This window comes from Rana temporaria, chromosome 2, assembly GCF_905171775.1.
Source record: "Rana temporaria chromosome 2, aRanTem1.1, whole genome shotgun sequence".
Taxonomy (NCBI): Eukaryota; Metazoa; Chordata; class Amphibia; order Anura; family Ranidae; genus Rana; species Rana temporaria.
In genome coordinates, this window is record NC_053490.1 from 112,124,333 (window position 1) to 112,140,800 (window position 16,468).

General features: G+C 43.1%; 1 protein-coding gene across 1 annotated transcript in view; it reads left to right on the forward strand.

The window, feature by feature from the left end:
- Positions 1-16,468, forward strand: part of ENDOU (endonuclease, poly(U) specific) — a 74,040-nt gene that overhangs the window by 12,143 nt on the left and 45,429 nt on the right. The window contains exons 2-5 of the mRNA XM_040340768.1: positions 2,415-2,534; positions 8,647-8,691; positions 11,501-11,545; positions 16,000-16,182. Of these exons, the coding sequence (XP_040196702.1) occupies positions 2,415-2,534; positions 8,647-8,691; positions 11,501-11,545; positions 16,000-16,182 (393 nt within the window). The remainder of the gene's footprint in view (positions 1-2,414; positions 2,535-8,646; positions 8,692-11,500; positions 11,546-15,999; positions 16,183-16,468) is intronic.

The following is a 16,468-nucleotide window of genomic DNA, read 5'->3' on the forward strand; positions in this document are numbered from 1 at the left end:
TAGCCTTTAATATAATGGGGGCAATTACAATGGCCACTGGCACCCCCAACCACACACCTGGTGCCACCTCTGGATAATGGTAATGCACATGGGGTGATTAGGGTGTGTCGAGGCACACCGGCTTGTGCACACGCCTATGGAAACAGGTATGCCAACTGAAGGATTGTCCCATACTGCTTGCTCTGGTTGTGACAATTGTAACATTTTGAATTTACTATCAGTTTATGCCTCAGTGGCTATGGTTACCAAATCGAAAAGTGAATCATCGCAGGAGAGACCAGTAAAAACCTGTCTGGATATATAACCCTTTCCCATGCTTTTCAAAACTGAAAAAAAAATGTCTTTACAAATGCTTTTATTCCTAGAACCTGCGGCCTTAAAGGGGACGTAAACTCCCCTTGTGTGTTTGTACCTATAGGTAATCCTATAATAAGGCTTACTGTACATATAGGTTCTGTAAATACCTCCTAAACGTGCACCGTTTAGGAGATATTTACTGTATACCTCGCCGATTACATCATCGGCGCACACGTTTTGAAGGAACAGCCGTCCATGCCATTTCTTCACAGCCATGTGCTGTAACAAGCAGATCCCGCATGCATGCACCAGAGTGACATCATCGGGCTCCGGCCACTGGAGCCTGCGAACCTGGAAGAAACACCAGGGAAGGTGTCAGCCGTCTCAGCTGTGTGCGGACGCCACTGCGGGGGCTTCGTTCTCAGGTAAGTATTTCATAATGAGCTAGTATGCACACATACTAGCTCATTATGCATTTGTCTTACATATTTTTAATTTGTTTCTTTGGGGGGGGGGAAGAGTTTACAACCTCTTTAAAGGAAATTCTTACTAAGAAAGTTTGTAGGCTATCTTTCCATTTAAAAAAATGCTGAATGTCTGACTGATCCAATGGCTCTTTATTACACGAATCAGTCTTTCAAAACCAGTATGCAAATATTAGAAGGTCTGACTTTTCTTAACCTGCATGATTGTTCTTGTTAGTAATAGACAACTAAAATCAGAGACATCCAAACATTATAGGGAGGTCAACATCAGTGTTATTACAAAATATGGTATATATGTATGGATTTTTTTTTTTTATAGAAGTAATGGCAGTGATCAGTGGACAGTTGGACACTAAACTTAATTTTTTAAACTTTGCGGGAACCAATGACACTAATACAGTGGTATTTACTAAAAATACTAATGAAACTGGCTGGGAAGGGGTTAAACATCTAAGGGTTTACTGTGTGCCTAGCCAGTGTTTTGTGACATGTGTGTGCTGCTTTTACTAAGGGAAGAGAGGGATTTTATTCCCTTTGCAGGGGCAAAAAATCCATTCCTTTCACCCCTGGCAGAACAGAGATCTGCCTTGTTTACATAGGCAGATCTCCGCTCTGTGTGTTGTACTGACAATCAGTGTGCGCTGGCGGACATCCAGTGCCTGGCACCCGCAGATCGACTTCTGCTGTAATTAATCACAGCAGAAGCGCCCCACCGGCACCCAGTGAGCCCCCTGGAGGCGAAAGTTCAGAAACACATATATAGGTGATTCTGCACAGGAGTGCTGCCCTGTAATTCTGCTATAGGGTGGTCCGGAAGCAGTTAAACTAAGCAGACATTCTCAAGATAAAGAGAAGGCTTGGGCAACAACAGGTACATTTCTCCACTTTCTGCTGTTCTTACAACACTAAATTACAATTGAATTATCTGTTTAGTATCCATAGTCTCATAATCTTCATTAAGGAGTTGTAAAGGAAAACATTTTTTAGCCTAAAATTATTGTCTGCAAGGTAGACAGACAGAAAAGTGTAATGATTCTGTTAAAAAACGAGTAAATACCCATTAACTTCCTTCATCTATATCACCTCCGGCATTCTAGTTTCTGTTCTCTCATTCACTTCCTAGTTTGCATTGTTCGTTCATGTAAGAACTACATTTCCCAGTATGCATTGCGGCACGCCCAGTAATTCACACCTCCTTGAGGTCTCTAACACGTAGAGAGCGTCCTGCCGCAGATGTAGTTCCCAGGATGGGGTGAGCACGTAGTTACGCAGTAAACCCTCCCATCACGGTGGTGAGTAAAATCAGACAAGCAGGAAGTGAACAGAACAGAGAAGAAATAGAGCAACTTCTGAGCAAAAACGAACAATGAGGAAGTGAAAAGAGGAATGTCTGCAGGTAAAGGATGCTTATTATGAAAACAAATGTTTTCCTTTACAACCCCTTTAGATCATGTCAACCAAGCTGGGGATCTTTTTCATGATTAGGAAAGGGTATGAATGCTCTCGTGCTCGAGCTGGATGAAACTTTTGATGTAAAGGACACTTTAGAGACTGCGCTGATACTAATATATTGAATATTAACATACGGTACTGCCATTAAATTTAAGTTTTGTACTTTTTCTTTGTTTGCAGAATGTGAAGATTCGTGCAAGAATCGCTGTGGACACAAACCTAACAAAAAGTACAGCTGTCAGTGCAATGAGCCCTGTGAAAAGTTTGGTGACTGCTGCGACGATTACTCATTTTGTAAATGTAAGAAAAGAACTGATGCAAGAACATTTTTAGATATATGTCAACGACAACACTTACAATGAAGCCAGAAAAAAATCTTGGATGAATTAGCTGCCCTTTCCTAATCATAAAGCACCAAGTAGCGCGGGGGCTCCCTGGAATTCCAGAGAGGACAATCCTCAACTATGTGCAAAATTATTATTGTACTTTTGCTCAAAGCTGAGAAGGATCCCACAAACTAAGTAATACAGGCCGATCTAATTTTTACAAAACATTGTTGAAATCATGGCTAAAAAAGTTGCATTTTGATCTGAACAAAGTCCTGCTGGCTTTGGTTAGCACCAATCTCATGTTTTATGCCAGGTTAATCAATGGCTTTGACAATTCTTTATTGTTTCCTAATTTGCAAGCTAGGTATGGCCAAGTTGGGCATGAGTGCTGGGCCACCATAAATTGGATTAAAGAACTGAAGCAACCAAATGGAAGTGTTGAACTGGCTGATGAAAATCCAATTGGCCGTCATGGATAACACTCAATACTCCACCCCTTTAAAAAACAAAAGTGGAACATAATGACCAATCAGATTTCATGTTTAAAGTGGAGGTTCACCCGGAATTAACAATTTTTAACCTTAGATTCCTGCTCATTTTGTCTAGGGGAATCGGCTTTTTTTTTTTTTTAATCGAAGCTGTACTTACCTTTTTAGAGAGCGATCTTCTCTGCCGCTTCCGGGTATGGGCTGCGGGACTGGGCGTTCACGATTTTCCGAAAGTAGCCAAACGTCGGTGCGCAGGCGCAGTATAGAGCCGCACCGACGTTCGGCTTCTTTCGGCTACTCGTGACGCGATGGATGCGACCGTCGTAAGTCTGTCGGAAGACTGTCAATCAAATAGGAACGCCCAGTCCCGAAGACCATACCCGGAAGCGGCGGAGAAGATCGCTCTCTAAAACGGTAAGTACAGCTTTGATTTTAAAAAACTACCCGATTCCCCTAGACAAAATGAGCATCAATCTAAGGGTAAAAAAATTTATGGGTGAACTCCCGCTTTAAGTAGAGAGGGCAGGCAGCACCTATGTAGTGTTGGTCGATGTGTGGAGACCCAATACAGGCATTCCCCACTTTTACGTACACAATGGGGTATATTTACCATCGCTGGAAAGTGCAAAATCAGACTCACGTATGCACAGAAACCAATGAGCTTCTAACCCCAGCTTGTTCAATTAGACCCCTTTCACACTGAGGAGTTTTTCTAAAAATAGTGCCTAAACACAGCCTGAAAAACTCCTGCCCTGCAGTCTCAGCGTGAAAGCCTGTGGGCTTTCACACTGAGGCGATGCGCTAGTGGGACCGCTCCAAAAGTCCTGAGAGCAGCATCTTTGGAGCGGTGAGAGGAGCGGTATGTTTACCGCTCCTCAGCCGCTCCTAACCGCTAGCGGCCGAATACCGCCGCAATTCCAACGGTAGTGCTGCTAAAAAAAGTGGCGCTATACCGCCACCGCATTTCCCGCCACGGTGTGAAAGGGGCCTTAAGCCTGGTAATGAAATCTGAAAGCTCATTGGTTTCTATGTAGAAGTGAGCCTGGTTTTGCACTTTCCAGGGATAGTAAATATATAGTTACACTCTGCAAGAGCAGTTGCTCCAGAGTTTAGTAAATGAGCAGAAGCTCTGCTAGCTTCCATCATCCATTCATGTGCAAGCAAAAATGCATTTTTTTTTCCTTGCATGTGATTGGGTATTCTTTGCAAAGAGAACCTCTACCTCATTTACTAAGCTCTAGAGCAGTGGTCTCCAAACTGTGGCCTGGGGGCCAGATGCGGCCCTTTGCTTGCTTCTATCCGGCCCTCGGGACACTGTTCCGCCAACTGACAATGATGAAACACCAGTCCTCCCACTGACACCATTGATGGGGCAAAATTTCTCCTACTAAGACCAATGATGGGCACTATTCGTCCCACTGACACCATCGATGGGGCAAAATTTCTCCTACTAAGACCAATGATGGGCACTATTCCTCCCACTGACACCATCGATGGGGCAAAATTTCTCCTACTAAGACCAATGATGGCTACTATTCCTCCCACTGACCCCATCGATGGGGCAAAATTCCTCCTACTAAGACCAATGATGGGCACTATTCCTCCCAATGACACCATCGATGGGGCAAAATTCCTCCTACTAATACCAATGATGGGCACTACTCCTCCCACTAACACTATTAATGGGGCACTACTTCCCCTAAGACCAATTATGGGGCACTATTGCTCCCACTGACACCATCAATGGGGCACTGTTCCTCCTACTATGGCCAATGATGGAGCATCATTCCTCCCACTGACACTATTGATAGGGCACTGTTTCTCCTACTAAGAACAATAATGGGGCATCATTCCTCCCACTGACACCATCGATGGAGCACCATTCCTTCTGTTAAAACCAATAACGGGACAATGTTTACTCCTCCATGTTCTACTCACATTGGCCAAATTTCGGCCCCCCTGAAGCCCAAAGGACAGTAAACCGGCCCTTTGTTTAAAAAGTTTGGAGACCCCTGCTCTAGAGCAGCTGAACTTGCAGAGTGAAACTGCATTTGCAAAGTGCACAGTCTATTTGCCTTTAGTAAATCAACCCCAATCGACTGGTGTTTAGATATAGCAAGTGAGATGAGGCACTCATAGGACTTACCATGTGAAAGAGCACTCAGCACTGGTTGTTTTGTTTGAATTGGAACCCACCAAAACATCTGTTGCAAATAAAATGACAGGCATTAGGTTCTGTGACTGGCTCATATTTCTTGTATTCTGCGTTTTCTACGCTGCACCTAGACGACATTCTGTACCGATTCTCTCTTACAGCCATTCACATTCACTTATGTCAAAAATCTAAACAGTCAGTTTCTAATAAAATGGGATGAACAGCTTGAATGAGATTAACAAGGATTTACTGCTGAATGAGTTATGTAAATAGCGATTAAGGGAAAATAATTATATCCTATACTGTAGTCTTATACTGCTAAATGCATTATAGTTCTTATTTGTCTCAAATAAATGTCATTATATGTAATCATGTACACTGTATTGTCAAAAGTATTGGGACGCCTGCCTTTATATGCACATGAATTTTAATGGCATCCCAGTCTTAGCCCGTAGGGTTTAATATTGAGTTGGCCCACCCTTTGCAACTATAACAGCTTGTACTCTTCTGGGAAGGCTGTCCACAAGGTTTAGGAGTGTGTCTATGGGAATGTTTGACCATTCTTCCAGAAGCGCATTTGTGAGGTCAGGCACTGATGTGGACGAGAAGGCCTGGGTCGCAGTCTCCGCTCTAATTCATCCCAAAGGTGTTCCATTGGGTTGAGATCAGGACTCTGTGCAGGCCAGTCAAGTTCCTCCACCCCAAACTCGCTCACCCATATATTTATGGACCTTGCTTTGTGCACTGGTCCAAACCATTTGGTGAAAGAGGGGGGGGGGATTGGTGAGGGGTTGTTTTTTCAAGGGATGGGCTTGGCACCTTAGTTTCCATGAAGGGAACTCTTAAGACGTCAGCATACCAAGACACTTTGGACAATTTCATGCTCCCAACTTTGTGGGAACAGTTTGGGGATGTTCCTGTTCCAGCGTGACTGTGCACCAGTGCCCAAAGCAAAGTCCATAATAACATAGATGAGCAAGTCTGGGGTGGAGGAACTTGACTGACCTGCACAGCCTCGTGGACAGCCTTCCCAGAAGAGTTAAAGCTGTTATAGCTGCAAAGGGTGGGCCAACTTAATATTGAACCCGATGAACTAAAACTGGGATGCCATTAACCCTGATTCATTGAATTTGAGCTGGGCACATATATTTGCTGTGTTTTGTTATCTCTCTTCAATGAGCTAAGTCCCGTAGCTCTCTACTGAACTGTTCCTATGTTATCAGTCTGATAACTCCTGACAAATTCTCATACTTTTTAGACAAATGCAGCCTGAATCTTCTGTCCGGGGAGGTTGCTAAAATAGATTAGCAGAGAGCAGGTCCTAATACAAAACACCTCTGCCTATGAAGAGAGTGGGTGTGTGCCTTTCCTCCAATCAGCAATGTTAGCTATCTTGGCTGTATGCCCAGACATCACACTCTGTGTTAAACAGGAAGATAAAATCTCCTAACATGATCTCAACTTTCTAAACGTGAAGACAGCAGATATAAATGTAAAACTTATGTAGGGAGATTCTTTTCATCCCTGTGTATCACCACTTTAAAGTTCATGTGCGTGTAAAGACAGGTGTCCCAATACTTATGGTAATATAATATATATATATATATATATATATATATATATATATATATATATATATATATATATATATATATATATATATATATATATATATATAAAAGGATTTTATTATTTGTTTACATGTATGAGCTGCTTTAAAAGAGGTTTTGCTGTGAATGTGATACATTACTATTCAGTGGTTGTGCTTTGAATTGTATATAAGTTGCAGATGGTGAAAATCTTGTTTTAAAATCACCCCATATCTCATCAAAAAACTTTAGCACCCATTAAGATATATGCATTATGGTATTGCATAGCAGGCTTTTTATTTTTAAGGTCACTGCAACACACTAGTAAAGTAGCGGGCAACACGCCAACGCTACAACACACCCCAATGCATGGAATGTGTGTTGTGGTGCATGACATTAAAAAACAAATGCATATTTGCTTGTTTTTTAAATCAATGGACTGCATTAACACAACACACATTAGGTTTGATTTACTAAATATGGAAAGTGCAAAATCTGGTGTAGTTGTGCATGGTAGCCAATCATCTTCTAACTTCAGCTTGTTTAACCACTTGCCTACTGTGCACATACACCCCCTTCCTGCCCAGACGAGATTTTAGCTTCCGGCACTGCGTCGCTTTAACTGACAATTGCACGGTCGTGCGACGTGGCTCCCAAACAAAATTGACGTCCTTTTTTTTTCCCCACAAATAGTGCTTTCTTTTGGTGGTATTTGATCGCCTGTGCGGTTTTTATTTTTTGGGCTATAAACATGAAAAGAGCGTCAATTTTGAAAAAAAACACAATATTTTTTACTTTTTGCTATAATAAAATATCCCATTTTTTAAAAAAAAATATTTTTTTTTCTCAGTTTAGGCCGATACGTATTCTTCTAAATTTTTTTGCTAAAAAAAAACAAAAATCGCAATATCCTGGTTTGCGCAAAAGTTATATTGCCTACAAAATAGGGGACATAATTTTTTATTTTTTTTTTATTTTTTACTAGGAATGGCGGCGATCTGCGTTTTTTTCGGGGTTAAATGTGTATCCTGGGTGTGTTCTAACTGTAGGGGGAGGGGGTGACTGGGGGAGGTGACCGATCTGTGTCCCTATGTACAAGGGACACAGATCGGTCTCCTCTCTCCCTGACAGGACGTGGAGCTCTGTGTTTACACACAGAGCTCCGCGTCCCTGCTCAGTTACTGGGCAATCGTGGGTGCCCGGCGGCCATCGCGGCCGCCGGGCACGTGCACTGTGTTCCCAGTGACGCGACGGGTGCGCGTGCCCAAGAGGCTTTAAATGACAGGACGTCATATGACGTCCTGTCGGAACAATAGAACATTCCGCCCGCCGTCATTTGACGACGGGCGGGTGTTAAGTGGTTAATTGGGCTTTGACAAGAAAACCTGGAAGCTGTTCTATGCAGAGTTGCACCAGATTTTACACCCCAGTTTTAGCAAATCAACCCCATTGCACGACACATATTGTGTTAACACAAGCTCACATTCCTGGGCTCTGAAAGGACTTGCAATGTAATTTAAAAATGCATCTTTAGCCTTGCTCATCTTCTCCCTTATCTCCAACTCTCCATTAACATTTCACCATCCTTGGATGTCTATAAGTACCCTTACTATCATGTCACCTGGGAGCTTGCTCCTTTCTAATATTCTAATTATTGAAGTCCCAGATGTTTTGTTCAAAAAACATATTATTTTATTACTAGATGTCTAAGAAATGAATGCATTAAAGGATATGGTTATACTAAGCATGGATACTATCTGTCTTAATCATTAACTATGCACTTCCAAAGTAATCCTTGATCTTCTGTTTATAGTATTCTTTTATCAATTTTATTATTTTGTCTTTTTACAGATATTGATCCAAACTTTGACGAAGCACATCACCATATACAGTCCGGTAATATGTTTAAACATAGTGCAAGAATATAACAATTGTTTAAACACAAACACATACAGTAGGGGGTTATTTGCGAAAGGCAAATCCACTTTGCACTACAAGTGCAAACTACAAGTGCAAAGTGCACTTGAAAGTTCAGTCGCTGTAGATCCGAAGGGGACATGCAAGGAAAATAAAAAACACCATTTTAGCTTGCATATGATTGGATGATAAAATCAGCAGAGCTTCCCCTCATTTCAGATCTACCCCTTAGGGCTCTTTCACACGTCCGTTCAGTTTTTCAGATCAGTTTTTTTTTCATCAGTTGATCCGTTTTTCCATCAGTTTTTCGTCAGTTTTTCGTCAGTTTTTCATCAGTTTTTCATCAGTTTTTGCATCAGTTTTTGCATCAGTTTTTCCATCCGTTTTTTCATCCGTTTTTTTTTTTTTTTTGGGGGCTTTTTACATAGAAAAACGGATGTTAGCGGAACGGATGATAAACGGATCATCCGTTAACGTCCGTTTTTCGTCCGTTCCGTTTTTTAGACGGAAGAAAAATAGGGTTTTCTTCCGTCCAAAAAAACGGAACTGAACGCAGACGGATGCTAACGGACGTTAGCGGATGCTCATCCGCTAACGGACGCTAGCCCATAGGGAAGCATTGCGGTCCGTTAACGGACGTCCAAAAAACGGACGAACGGAACGGACGTGTGAAAGAGCCCTTAGATTTACAGCGACTGCACTTCCAAGTGCACTTTCAGTGCAATTTCAAGTGCACTTTGCACTTGTAGTTTGCACTTGTAGTGCAAAGAGGATTTGCCTTTTGTAAATAACCCCCATACTGTCTTCTGATGCATTAAAAGATTACAAAAGTCCTTGAATTAAGGGGGACAGTGGAATGTATAGGAATGAATAGAAGTGGTTTTCTTGCCTGTTACTTGAACCTTAGAGGATTTACCAGTGTAGGGGCCTTGCCCTAGGCCGCAGTGTCGTATTTTGGATCTATGTTTCCTGGGGGCAGTTAGGCTGTAACCAGCCTACGTTAAAGTTCCTAATTTTGGGGCAGTACTTGTTTCTGTTAGTGATCAATGAGCTTGTCCCAGTATTGTGTGTCAGAGTTTTTAATCTTCTGAGTTCAAAATATGCATCATTCCTAATAATCCATAAGGAGTATAGTCAATTGGTGTTAGCCAGAGAAAATGATAAATATTAAAGGAGTTGTAAGGAGGTTGTAAGGAGTTTTGCCTAAAATTAATGTCTGCAAGGTAGACAGACAGAATAGTGTAATGATTCTGTTAAAAAACAAGTAAATACCTATTAAATTCATTCATCTATATCACCTCCGGCGTTCTAGTTTCTGTTCTCTCATTCACTTCCTGGTTTGCATCGTTCGTTCATGTAAGAACTACATTTCCCAGTATGCATTGCGGCACGCCCAGTAATTCACACCTCCTTGAAGTCTCTAACACGTAGAGAGCATCCTGCCACACAGATGTAGTTCCCAGGAGGGGGTGAGCACGTTAGGAATTGTGTCATAGGCATTCTATCCTATGGGGGAGCTGGACTAAAGCGTGCTATTTGATCAACTGCAACCAACTGGGAGGCACCTGCAGCTGTATAGATTGGAGGAGTAGAGCTGAATTGGCTGTATGGGAGAGGAAATCACTGGAACTTTCTCTGCTAACATGTAATTGTTGCATGTGCTTAAACTATAGAAAGTAGAGCTAAGAAGTTGTTGGTATTCTTTCTCCCTCACTCGGTCTCTCATAAGTACTCAGCAATAAAATTGGTGACTGGCGCTCATCTTCCTATAATAAACCAATACATGCCAAGACTCCAACCCTTTCAGAAGGAGTTTGTCTGTTGACAGACTTTTGTCTGAAATTCTTACTGTTAGCACGCTCCTTTTGACAATTGTTGTCCAATTTTCCGACAACAAATGTTGGATGACAGCCTAGTAAATTTTTGTCAAACAAGAGCTCCACATCAAATTTTGAGATGGCCATTACACAAATCCGTCACACAAAAGTCGAAAGTACAAAACACGCATGCTCTGAATGAATTCTCCCCAAACACAAAATTAGCAGAAAGGGCCCAAAGGGTGGCGCTTAAGGCTGCATTCACACCTAGGCGTACAAAATCGCGGTGTTTTGTCCCGCGAATTGCGGCGACAAATTGCAGAGTTTTGTACCGCAATTTGCGGCGACAAAACGCCGCGATTGTGAATGCAGCCTCACCCCCTCTATGGAGATGGTTCACATCTCCTATGCCGAACGCCGAAAGCCGCCTGAAAAAAAGGTCCGGGACTTTTTTTCAGGCGGCAGGCGGCAGGTGTGGAGATGTGAACCATCTCCATAGAGGGCAATGTGTTTTCATCCCTCCAGCGTCTCGGGGCTGCTGCGGCGTCACACTACAGGCGACAAAATGCCTAGGTGTGAATGGGGGCTAAGAGCTGAAATTCCTTGGTTGTCCAACAATCGAACCGTGTGTACGAGGCTTAATACTGGATGTGTCTGGGAACCTCATTAAAGAAAGTGAGCTGGGACATAGAGAGTGTACCCAAAAAAGAATGATATGGGGGTCACATCATAGGATAGGAATGAATAGGACCATTTTTCCTAATAAATTATTGAAGTCTCCGATGTTTTGTTCAATAATTGGATTCTTTTATTACTAGAGGCCTAAGAACTGAATGAATTACCGTAAGATAACTAAGCATAGATCAGCAATCCTATGTGTCTTACTCGTTAACTATGCGCTTTTAAAATAATCATTGATCTTCTGTTTATGGTATTCTTTTATCAATTTTATTATTTTGTCTTTTTTACAGATATTGAACCAAACTTAAATAAAGCAGCTCACCATAAAAAATCAGGTACTATGTTTCAAAAGTGTGTCTAAACAATGCGTTATACAAAAGTCCTTGAATTGAATTGATAGGAAGGAATGAATAGGATCTGTTTACTTGCCTGTTGCTTGAACCTTAGAGAATCTACCAGTGTAGGGGCCTTGCCCCAGGCAGCAGTGTCATATTTTGGTTCTATGTTTCCAGGGGGCAGTTAGGCTGTAGCCAGCCTATGTTAAAGTTCTTAATTGTGGTGTATTGATTGTTTCTGTCAGCAATTATTTAAAAATAAAAAATGAATCTGTGGAGGTGCAAGAACCTAAAACAGAAAAAACATTAATGGGCAGATTCAGAGAGAGATACGTCGGCGTATCAGTAGATACGCCGACATAACTCTGAATCTGCGCCTTCGTAAGTTTAAGGCCCCGTACACACGACAGAGGAACTCGACGAGCTTGGCACGTCGAGTTCCTCGTCGAGTTTTGGGATGAAGCCGCCGAGGAGCTCGGCGGGCCGCCTTCTCCCATAGAACAACGAGAAAATAGAGAACATGTTCTCTATTTTCTCGTCGAGCTCCTCGGCGGCTCCATCGGGCCAAAACTGTACAGACGACAGAGTTTCTCGGCAGAATCCGGGTTTTGACCGAGTTTCTCGGTGAATTCTGCCGAGAAACTCTGTCGTGTGTATGGGGCCTTAGTGTATTCTCAAACTGAGATACACTTAAACCTAGCTAAGATACGTCAGCCTGTGCCGTCGTATCTTAGGGTGCAATATTTAGGCTGGCCGCTAGGTGGCGCTTCCGTTGAGTTTGGCGTAGAATATGTAAATGCCTAGATACGCCGATTCACGAACGTACGTGCGCCCGTCGCAGTAAAGATACGCCATTTACGTAAGGTGTTTTCCGGCGTAAAGTTATTCCATCAAATAGCTGGCCTAGTCAATGTTAAGTATGGCCGTCGTTCCTGTGTCGAAATTTGAACATTTTACGTCGTTTGCGTAAGTCGTCCGTGAATAGGGCTGGACGTAATTTACGTTCACGTCGAAACCAATACGTCCTTGCGACGTACTTTGGAGCAATGCACACTGGGATATGTACACGGACAGCGCATGCGCCGTTCGTAAAAAACTTCAATCACGTCAGGTCACCAAACATTAACATAAAACACGCCCCCCATCCTCATTTGAATTAGGCGTGCTTACGCTGGCCACAATTACGCTACGCCGCCGTAAGTTAGGAGGCAAGTACTTTGTGAATACAGTACTTGCCTCTCTGACTTAAGGCGGCGTAGCGTAAATACGATACGCTATGCCGCCTTAAAGATGTGGCGCCGTATCTGAATCCAGCCATAAGTGAACAAGAAACGTGCATGTGAAACACACACTAAAACGTGCACTAAAGGGTGTGCTTTAGTTATCCCCCCTAAAGAGGTAGAACCAGGGGCATATCATGAAATGAGTGGGCCTGTGTGCAAGATAAAAAGTGGGCTCTAGGCATTGCAAAAAAACAGGCACGCATAACTCACCACGGCAAAATGTGGGCATGGCTTAAATTGTGCTACATATTGGCTGTGGGAGAGAGAGAGTGAGAGAGAGAGGAGTGACTAACAGTGATGAAAAAAAAATAAAAAAAATAAGTGGCCATGCATTAATGCGCTGGCTAAGCCATGAGGCCTGGTAAGCAAAAATTGCCCACGACTTAAGCCAGAAGGGATAGCCCTGAAAGGCGCAGTTCAGAAAAAGGTTTTAGTGACTATGACAATCTGCCGTTTCACACTGTGGGGTCGCACACCCAAGTGTTACTTAGAGTTCCCCTAGGGTGACATCTCTCAGGGGACACAGACACTGCAGACTCTCTGCCTTCCTAGACCATGGCCAAACAAGGTAGATCCACTCAAATCAGAAGGAACTGGGCCCATACAGTTTTCCCAGGGGAATATCTCCCACGCCCTGAAAGCCTGCGGTGCCCTGTTTCTGTTCCAGCCGGTACTAGCCTTCAGAGCCCCCATGATACCAGCAGGGATACCACCACCAACCATCCTAGCTCCCAGTTAAGCCAGGATGACCGCATAGCACCCCTACTGGACACTGATAAGAACAGATACTACACTTGATCTTAGCCAAAAGGATGACTAATGAGCTTCCTCCAGTATTGTGAGTCATAACTTTTAATATTCTGAGTTTTAAATATGCATCCTCCCTGCCAATCCATAAGAATTACAGACAATTTATGTTAGCTAGAGAAAATGATAAATAATTGGGACAAACTTTCCAGTTGCTTTTCTCTCTTCTGGGCTTCTGCCCAGATGAGTTGTGCCATAAACGATCTATCCTATGGAGGAGCTGGACTAAAGTCTTTGATCCACCGTAACCAACTGGGAGGCACCTGCAGCTGTCTAGTTTGGAGGAGTAGAGCTGAATTGACTGTATGGGAGAAGAAAACACTGGAACTTTCTCAACCGACATGTACCGTTTATACTCGAGTATAACCTGAGTTTTTCAGCCCTTTTTTTTGGGCTGAAAATTACCCCCTTATACTCGAGTCAGTACCTGACAGTCCATTGCCGCCTGACCTCACGTTGCCCATTGCAGAATCCGATCTGTGCACCCAAGTCTGTGACATAGACGGCGGCCGTGCAGTTTTAAAAAACTGCGCTCCTCCTTGTGCTGTTCCGAGATAGGCGGAAAACTCGGTTTTCCAGCAAACACTGTGTTTAGTGTTCTGCCTATCACGATCGCCCTCTCGTCTATCAGGAACGAGTGGGCGATCGTGATAGGCGGAACACTAAACACAGTGTTTGCTGGAAAACCGAGTGTTCCGCCTATCACGGAACAGCACAAGGAGGAGCACGATTTTTTAAAACTGCGCGGCCGTCGTCTATGTCACAGACTCAGGTACACAGATAGGATTCTGCAATGGGCACAGTGAGGTCAGGCTGCAATGGGCACAGTGAGGTCAGGCTGCAAATGGGCACAGTGAGGTCAGGCTCCAAATGTTGACCCTTATTTCCGCTTACAGTAGCTGCTGCATTCTCACTCTCGGCTTATACTCGAGTCAATACGTTTTACAATTTTTTTGTGGTAAAATTAGGTCCTCGGCTTATACTCGTGTCGGCTTATACTCAAGTCTATACGGTAATTGCTGCATGGGCTTAGACTATAGAAAGTAAAGCTAAGAAGTTATTGTTGTCTTCGCTCTTCTTCCTATAAACCAATACATGCCAAGACTCCAACTCTGAGATTGGATGTGCCTGGGAACTCAATTAACCACTTCCCGACCTCCTCATGTACATATACATCAGCAGAATGGCACGGACAGGCACATGTACGTACCTGTACGTCCACTGCTAGACGTGGGTGGGGGGTCCGATCGGGACCCCCCCCCGTACATGCGGAGGTCGGGTCCGCTCGGGGAGCGATCCGGGACGACGGCGCGGCTATTTGTTTATAGCCGCTCCGTCGCGATCGCTCCCCGGAGCTGAAGAACGGGGAGAGCCGTGTGTAAACACGGCTTCCCCGTGCTTTACTGTGTCGGCGCACCGATCGCGTCATTCCCTTTATAGGGAAGACACGATCGATGACGTCATTCCTACAGCCACACCCCCCTACACTAGTAAACACACACAAAGTAAACCCTAACTCCTACAGCGCCCCCTGTGGTTAACTCCCAAACTGCAACTGTCATTTTCACAATAAACAATGCAATTTAAATGCATTTTTTGCTGTGAAAATTACAATTGTCCCAAAAATGTGTCAAAATTGTCCGAAGTGTCCGCCATAATGTCGCAGTCACGAAAAAAATCGCTGATCGCCGCCATTAGTAGTAAAAAAAATAAAAATGCAAAAAAAATATCCCCTATTTTGTAAACGCTATAAATTTTGCGCAAACCAACCGATAAACGATTATTGCGATTTTTTTTACCAAAAATAGGTAGAAGAATACGTATCGGCCTAAACTGAGGAAAAAAAAATATTTTATATATGTTTTTGGGGGATATTTATTATAGCAAAAAGTAAAAAATATTGAATTTTTTTCAAAATTGTCGCTCTATTTTTGTTTATAGCGCAAAAAATAAAAACCGCAGAGGTGATCAAATACCACCAAAAGAAAGCTCTATTTGTGGGGAAAAAAGGACGCCAATTTTGTTTGGGAGCCACGTCGCACGACCGCGCAATTGTCTGTTAAAGCGACGCAGTCCCGAACTGTAAAAACCCCTTGGGTCTTTAGGCAGCAATATGGTCCGGGGCTTAAGTGGTTAAAGGAAGTGAGCTGGGACATAGATAGTGTAGCTGAAAAAAGATTGAAATGGAATTATATCATATGAACCATTTGGATTTCTACGTACAGGTACTTTACTAACTGCATGTTTAGTAGTAGTAGTCAGTGACTCAGAAAGTAATGCAGACAAGCAACTGGCATTTTCAGAATGAGCTTGGGGATGGTAACGCATGCCTAAATACATCTGTTTTGACTGTCATCCATACAGATGCCTCCTGTAAGGAAAGATGTGGTGAAAAATATAACAAGAAAAATACATGCCACTGCAATAACAAGTGTTCTAAATTCAAAAACTGCTGTACTGACTATAGTGACCTATGTGGTGGAGATACCAGCAGCACTGAAAAGAAGAACAAAGCAGCAACCAGTTCTGACAGCAGTTCCTATGGAGGTATGTAGTGTGACCACAGACTCCAAGCATTCTCTAAATATAAGGTGGTGGGAGCAAATATGGTGCTCTAAATTTCCATCTCTGTGAACCATGCAGAGCACTGTTAGAGCACTGTGTGTGCCGCCATCTTGGATTCCTCCAGATGAGCTCCATTTGCTGTATCATATACCCTGTATATATAGTATGTGTGCTCCTCTTACAACTTTTGTTTACATTACACAGACTGTCAGCAGGTTGGCTGCAGATTGTAAGAAAGCCGAAATGAAAAAGCTCCAGTGTCACAGGA